General features: G+C 28.8%; 2 protein-coding genes across 2 annotated transcripts in view; both read right to left on the reverse strand.

The window, feature by feature from the left end:
• Positions 1 to 587, reverse strand: part of LOC105622788 (sodium-coupled monocarboxylate transporter 1-like) — a 16,039-nt gene extending 15,452 nt beyond the window's left edge. The window contains exon 1 of the mRNA XM_012204200.1: positions 301 to 587. Within this exon, the coding sequence (XP_012059590.1) occupies positions 301 to 587 (287 nt within the window). The remainder of the gene's footprint in view (positions 1 to 300) is intronic.
• Positions 588 to 3,696: 3,109 nt separating this feature from the next.
• LOC105622700 (proteasome subunit beta type-6) lies at positions 3,697 to 7,486 on the reverse strand. Its single transcript, XM_012204113.1, has 5 exons — positions 7,394 to 7,486; positions 4,481 to 4,548; positions 4,234 to 4,365; positions 3,882 to 4,156; positions 3,697 to 3,824 (listed from the first exon to the last, which is right to left on the reverse strand). Exons 1-5 carry the CDS (start codon positions 7,484 to 7,486, stop codon positions 3,697 to 3,699), a joined length of 696 nt encoding a protein of 231 aa, XP_012059503.1.
• Between the last annotated feature and the right edge of the window lie 602 nt (positions 7,487 to 8,088).

Below are 8,088 nucleotides of genomic sequence, written 5' to 3' on the forward strand. Positions count from 1 at the left end.
GTTAAACGTAAAAGTAAAAGTAAATTAATTAATTTATTTAAGTTTAAGTTAGTTACTCTCTCTGTGTGTGTGTGTGTGTGTGTGTGTGTGTGTGTGTGTGTGTGTGTGTGTGTGTGTGTGTGTGTGTGTGTGTGTGTGTGTGTGTGTGTGTGTGTGTGTAACGGAGTTTTAAAAATCATAGTAATGGTAACTTATTGAACATTTTGACTTGGTAACGAATAACTAACTTGTTACTTTTAAAAAATAACTTTCCATTCCCTGCTTTAATTTATTTGCAATAGAAAAAAATAATACGTAGACAAAATATGAAATGTATTTATACCTGATATAAAACTGGCTAGCAAACTGAGGCTGATTGGAAATGTGCTCATATTCCTCCCGCCGACCAGATATTCATCTTCGCCCGAAGATTTCTTTATGAAGCCGAAGTAAATACCAATAATGCCACATACAACCAACATTACAACGAATACAGTATAGTCCGATATATTGAAATGCTGCATAGATTGAATGATTTCCTGGACAGTGGGCATTTCTGGGGCCCATTTTGTTAGACTTAGATCATTTGAGGTCCCCTCCGAAGTCATCTCGTTACACAATGAATTTGAAATATGTCGAAGAAATTTCGTTCTCGAGATCTTGGAAAAGAAATGAACGAGTCTTCTAATGATGTTTTAAGAATGCTTCTATTAATTACTATGCTTACACGATAGATTTAGTAATGACAATAGTCATATCTATAACGTAAAATGTGTAAATGACCGTTTGTACTACAACATCTCAATATAGTTGTTATTCTACATTCTACATTCGATAATGAAGATATTAACTGCTTTTACGCGAATACTCTTACTCGGGTTTAATAATATCTGTAATTGAATGGAATTGGTCAATCATAGATATTCCTCTAAAGAATGGAATTAATGTGGTTAGTCAGTTTCTAACTACGGATGTTATTAAACTCGAAGGATGTCCAAGTAAACATAGTTATGAAGTAGACTTATAAAAACGGTTTTAAAAAGCGTGTAACTAATCTGAATGCAACAAGCTTATTCCTGGAAAAATTCCGCTGAAATTATTTCACGGTTTGGAACACTTTTCAGCAAAATTTCAGCATTTTTTAAAAATTTCAGTTTAATTTCAGCGACTTTTTTAAATTTTAGCTGAAAAATTTATTTTCAATAAAATTTAAGCAAAATTTCAGAGAAATTTCAATAAAAATTTCAGAAAAATTTCAGCAAAATTTCAGAGAAATTTCAATTCAATTTCAAAGAAATTTCAGCGATTTTTCAATATAGTTGAAAAAATTCATTTTCAATGAAATTTCAGCAAATTTTCAGCAGTTTCTTTGAAATGTTCCAAAACATAGAATAATTTCAGCGAAATTTTTTTCACCTGAGATAACATAATCAAAGAATTATACAATTAGGTTTTATTTCATTGGTAGAATAAATTTAAAACCATTTCGTGTAAACGAGTATACATTTCGAGAGTTATAACTACGTATGTTATTAAATCTGATTAATACCGCAAATGTAGATAACTTGGACCAGTGCAGGTAACTATGGATATCACGATTGAATTTAATACTGTCCCAAGATATATCTAACACTGTCCCAAATCATCTATATTTACTGATTTACGGTAAATTTCCGTGTAAGATTGGAATTACATTTGTGCGTTTTTGTCGTATGATAAATTTTTTAAACCTGATTGGCTGCAAAATAGAGAGATTCGAAACTCTCTCTTACAGCCAAAAAACGCATAAATATATCTTACTCTAAACGTATTATTACAGAAGTGTGTACACACACACACACACCACGCGCGCGCGCGCGCGCACGCACACACACGCACACACACATACACACGTGTCGCACATGAAGTAGCGATTATTCTATTACGAAAAATATATAGGATATTCATGAAAGCATCGATCAACATCGATAAATTCTTTGAAAAAAATTCTGATATTTCATATTTTTAAGAATTTTTCATATTTTGAAGTTTATGATTTCTTAAAGATATTTTAAACTTTTTCTACAAGTTTTCTTCAGAAATTGTAGAAATTTTTTAATTTTTAGAATTCGTATATATAAAGAATTCTTGAAAAAAAATTTTTTATTTCTGAAAAATTTTTATATAAAAAATCTAATTGTGAACAATGTTTTAAGTAGTTATAAAACAGTAAAAAATTAAATAATAGATGTAGTATTTACGAAAATTACATTTAAAATGTTTGATTATAAATTTTGATAAAATATTTAGATAAAATTAAGTTCATTCTGGACTCAATAAAAACAAAATTAAAAAATATGATGAAATTGAAAGTGAAAACCCAGGAAAAAATGTTTTATATATAATTATATAAAAAATTGCCATATTTTATATACAATTATATCTAATTATATATCCATAACATTTTTTTCCCAGGAATTATAATAAAATTCTGAAATCGATGTTATTTAAATAATTTCTGATTAATAATTTTATAACACATTTTAAAAATTAAATTTTAAGTAATATAAATTTTAAGAAATGTATAAATAGAATATTAAGCAGTACTCTTATTATTTTATTATCCGTAAATTACAAAAATATCACAAATAATAAAATTCTTATGATATCCTTGCAAAGATAAAATGAGCAAACATTTTCTTTTTGAGAACTACTTATACACATTTTTACTTATATTTATGTTACAATATTAAAGTATCTAGAGAGAACAACCTTTACCTGCTGATATAAATTTTCGAATTGATGATTTCTTTACTCACTTAAATCACTTTAGGGCGTGAATAAAAAAAAAACAAAAATATAACAAACTATAATTATTAAACATTGAAATGACAAATTATCACTCGTATTATATAAATATTGATTACAGATTGTATTTCATAGGTGTGTAAAATAAACTGACAATAATTAAAAAGTTTTAAAAATATAAATGTGCACACAATTGTTAATAAAGTAAAAGCTACATTAGAATGAATCGGTATCCTATTGGATCGGTCGTCATTAATAAATAAGGATGGTGTATGCACATGCAAAAATTATGAATCTATCGCGAAAGCCAAGAGATGACTACCTTGACAAAGATCATGCGAACTATGGCGGAACCTAAAAGAGTTCGGAGCGTTGCGCCGCGCCGCGATTACGCGCATCACGATAGTGTCATTGTGACAATCTTCTAATTAAACTGACAATAGGCACAAAGTATGGAGTACAAAACGAACGACTGGATATACCTCGCAGTTACAAGACTCGCAAGTGGATAATACGATCTAAATTTAGTAGAAGATACGAATATATATTTGATTAAATTAAGAGCTGCGCGATTTTAGCACGAGTCTTTTTATATAAAACTGAATCTTTTATGTAAAAATTCCTTAAAATATTTCATAATTAGAATATTATACAATAATAAATATAATAATATTCCAGCATATGATTAATAAATGATTAGCATGAATTAACAGTAAATAAAATTTATGATATCGTTATACTTTATTGCTTGTTAGAATAAGAATATTTATTGTACAATATTTTCAGGATGAATATCAAGGAAAAAAAAAGAAAAATATTGAGTTATAATTTTTCCTTTAATTTTAATTAGTAAATGCGGCATATCTCGCATAAATTTCTAGAAATACATTTTATATTAAACATATCGTGATAAACATTGAATGATAATTTTCACCCTTCATAAAAGCGCGGCAATTCGTTGCCTAGTATGACTTTTCTCTCAATTCCTTTCTCTGTAATCACACCAGTACGTATTACACCGCCACTGCTACCATCACGAGCCATTGCTAATGCAAGTGCTAAAAGAAACGAAGTCATTAATTTGTAAACTGATGAATCTTTTTTACAACACTTACTGTTCTCTACCAGCCCGAGACATTCATCTTTTGACATATTGGGTTTGTATTGAGCATCCACATAGCCATAAACATACGTTGAGCCTGAACCACCAATTGAAATTGGCTGTCTGACACACATACCGCCTATGGGAATGCTGTAAACCTGACCACCTTTCTGCTTATCCCATCCTGCAACTAGGATCCCGGCCATTAAAGAATCTCGGTAATTGTAACATATTTCACGGAATACATTGGCAGCAGTTTCCACTAAAGGTGGCGTTCCAAGCTCCATCCTTAAAAAATAGTACATCTTAACATCGATTACATAGAATAGATGCAATAATTTTATAAATGTCCTCTGATATCTTACTGATGTAACCCTAAATGATAAGCCACAATGTCCGCAATTGCCTGAGTATCTGCTGCCGAGCCGGATCGACAGCAATAAATATAATCTGTCACTCTCGTTAATTTATCGGCAAAACGATTGGAGACGTAAGTTCTAAAAAAATTATGTACGCGCGCGCGCGTTAATATTATGTGTAAGTTAAATTGTGTAAGTTAAAATTATGAAGAATAATCAATAAAGATTGCTTTGCTAAATAATTATACTTTACCCCGTTGTACCTCGAGAATCAGCCCCTATTACCACGCCACCATTAAATTCACAAGCCATAATTGAAGTCTGTAAATAGATTGCAAGATATCTTTAAAGATTGCATCACTTTGACGTAAAGAGTTAATAGTAAATTCATAAATTAAGATAAGGGGACATGTAATAAACCCGTAATCTTCTCTCTTTGCAGATATTTGAATAAAATTTTGTAAATGGTAGAAGAGAGTGTAAATATGAATAACAAATATGTATCTTACTTATAAAAGCTACTAATTTTGTTCAGTTGTTTATTTCTGAATGAGTTTTTTTTTCAGATATGATAATGCTCCATAAATAATATTTTTTTATGTTTTTTTTTATGTTTTTTTATGTTTTTAATAACTATATTTCACATTAAATTATATCTTTAAATTTTCGCTTATTTAAGTAAATATACAATATATATAGAAAACAATTAAATTCAGTCTAACTATAAAATTCAATAATCTAACTACATAGATTTTAACCGTAAACTACTTCAGTGAATTTTACAGATAAAAATACAAAAATGTTTATATAACTATATATTTTTTACTTTTGTGGACTTATTTTAATAAAGTTATTCTGGACCCATGTTTACATAACATTTTTTCTTATTTTTATCCATACAGTACACTGGCAATTTGATCTTTAAAATCTGAATTTTGTATTAATATTAAAGTTCCGATATGCATTGCCACTATTGAAAGTCTACAGTATACGCGTAAAATGAACTATAAATTTTCGATACTGACAATATATATTAGAACATGGCGTAAAATATAAACTGGGAAATATAAACTGGGAAATCTTAATGCATACAGAATGTATAAGGCATTGTTATTGTATTAGCAAACTTAATAATACCTGTATTTTTCCATTATTCATAGTTTTAGATTTAATGAAATGATTATCAAATAATTAGGTAATTTTTAATTTCAAAAATTCAAAGAAACAAATAAAGAATATTTAAGAATATTTTAGATATATACAAGAATATTTAAAGATTTTGTAGATATATACAGGTTCCGTAATTATTGATACAATGCTTGTAGGCGAGTACAGTAAATTAAGTTCAAAAATCTTCTACTATTTTGCAATTTTCACAATAGTTAACCCACATTTGTTAACTTCTATAAAAAAGGACATATTTTAATTAATTTTTTTCAATCAATGGAGAATTTATTAAGGAATAAATCCATATAAAAGTAGATAAAATTAAAATTAAGGAGTTTCAAGATATATATAGATATATATAGATTCAAAGAAAATGAAAAGTTCAGAAACACGAAAAAATCTCGATTTAGCAAATTGCACTGGGATTTCTAAAACCTAAGTGTATATAGTTAGGGTTAATGAGATATTAATTTCTTAATACAGATTAATTTCCTTAAAGAAACGCGTATTCGACTAGTTCAAATACAAGCGCACAGCCCAGTGTTCAAGGTTGCTAGGCGCGCGGAAAGTTGTTCATTCATCACAAACGGCAATGGCTTCACACGATCGACGCGTGGCATTGAATCTCCGCTTTAAGATATGATTATCCTTCATTTTTTTTAACTAAAATTAAATTTCCTAATGACATGAAAAATGTATTTTTTCTGTTGTTATGACAATTTATATAATTTCTATTAGTTTATGAATTAAATTTTTTCTTGAACATTGAAGGTTAATAAAAAAAGAAGCCAATTAAGTGATACGGTTAATGTTAGGATTCAGAAGGAAAATAGAATTAAACATTAAAAATTAGAAAAAGAAATAAAGATAAAAAATCATATTGTCTGCCTGTTTATTTCTAATAATTTTAATTCTTCATGTTTAATTTTTCTTATTCTTATTCTGTTCATTATGTTTGAGCCTTTGCTTTATTGAACAAAAAATGTTTTGTGCATGTACATTCTTAAAATTGTATGTTAATAAGCTGTGTGTCTATGTTATAAGATAATATTTATAGAAAACAGAAGAATTTTTAGATCAATACAAGTATACTTTATTAATAAAAAAAACTTCTTTTGTAAAAATTAAAAAATTGTTTTGTACATTATCACAGAAGTTTTATTAATAGAACCTGTACCTATAATATAAACAACAATAAAATATATCTATTTATTATTTATTCAATCTCAATTTTATCGTTAGTTGTATGCTCTCAGTTGTATGCTCTATATCTAATTGGGATTCTGAATATGTTCCTACATCAATTTCTAAATTAATTTCCATATCAGATTCTAAGTCAGTGAAAATGTCCTTATTTTCTTCCTTATTCACAAATTCATTTCTTATATTCTTATTTACACCTCCTATAACACAGTGTTTACATCTTTTTAGCAATCCATCAACATAAGTTCCACTAAAACTAGCTTCTCAGTCTTCTCATTTCTAAGACAGTTTTGCCTCTTAATATGAATTTCTTTGTATATTGACCATATTCAGCTAAACTAGTTGAAATACTTAGCAAGCAAATTGCTATTATTTCAGTATTTGTTAAAACTGACAGTATTATTGACCATGTAGAGTCATCTTAATAAGAGTTCTACAATGAGTCTATAATCAGTAATAGGAAGTCTTAATTTTTCTACAATTTTTTAGTAGTATAAATTGGATAACTTCACCGATTAACACTTCGGATTACTTAGGATTTCCGACTATCGACTTATTGTAGAGCACCGGTAAGATTTCTGACTCATTGTAGAGTCAATTTGAAGGCCTGAACGACGCTTTTTTTTTTTATTATCAAATCTTATTTTTTATAGGAAAACGCATACAATTGAGTACATTTTTATTAAAAATTGAAGTGGATATTCTTAATATTTATCGATTTGTTTTTTAACTTTAATCTATCAAATCTCAACTTTGCAATGTCATTATAACCTAAAACCGCATACCAATAACTCACCCCTGTGCTTTGCTCTGAATTAAGCCAATCTGGTATTGTATTATGTGATGCAGTAGTTGTGAATGATTGAAGAATATTATCCACATAAGCCATTTTCTTAATTTTTAACAAACTGAACTGTCAAATATTTGTAAACTTCTAAATATGTACAATCACATTCGATCGTAGTGTAAAATCTGAGAGAAACCTGAGAACATGACGGCTCAAAATCTGTAACCGCAAAACGCTGCCGCGCACTACTGCCCTCTGACAAAATAGATGTAACTACATAGCAACGTTCATTTTTCTTTCGGTACATCATCCACTTTTCAAGACTGGAGATGATAAATAGATGTTTGGTTCATATAATCGTGCTACATGTAACACAATTATATGAACCAAATATCGATTTATCATCTCCAGCCTTGAAAGTGGATGATGTACCATAAGGGACTCCGCACAATAAAAGAAAGAGGGAACAAAGGATAAGATTTCAACCCATCAAAAACTGTGTATTCCACAATACATGATTTCTGATAGGAAATTCTTAAGGTGCAGCCACAATAGAAGGAATAAAGAATAAGGAATAAGGATTCCAACCTATCAGAAACCGTATATTCCCGTGTATCCCGTGTATTGTTTGTGTGTGTGTGTGTGTGTGTGTGTGTGTGTGTGTGTGTGTGTGTGTGTGACTATTAATTTATTAAGTAGGAAGG

Source organism: Atta cephalotes (genome assembly GCF_000143395.1).
Source record: "Atta cephalotes unplaced genomic scaffold scaffold00048, whole genome shotgun sequence".
Lineage (NCBI taxonomy): Eukaryota > Metazoa > Arthropoda > Insecta > Hymenoptera > Formicidae > Atta > Atta cephalotes.

What these genes read in the sequence shown, in the direction of transcription:
- LOC105622700 (XM_012204113.1), bottom strand. Translation starts at nt 7,486, where the DNA reads ATGGCTTATGTGGATAATATTCTTCAATCATTCACAACTACTGCATCA. An exon ending in GATTCTCGAGGTACAACGGG is followed by an intron (nt 4,366 to 4,480) that starts GTAAAGTATAAT and finishes TAATTTTTTTAG; the next exon opens with AACTTACGTCTCCAATCGTT. An exon ending in TATCATTTAGGGTTACATCA is followed by an intron (nt 4,157 to 4,233) that starts GTAAGATATCAG and finishes CTATTTTTTAAG; the next exon opens with GATGGAGCTTGGAACGCCAC.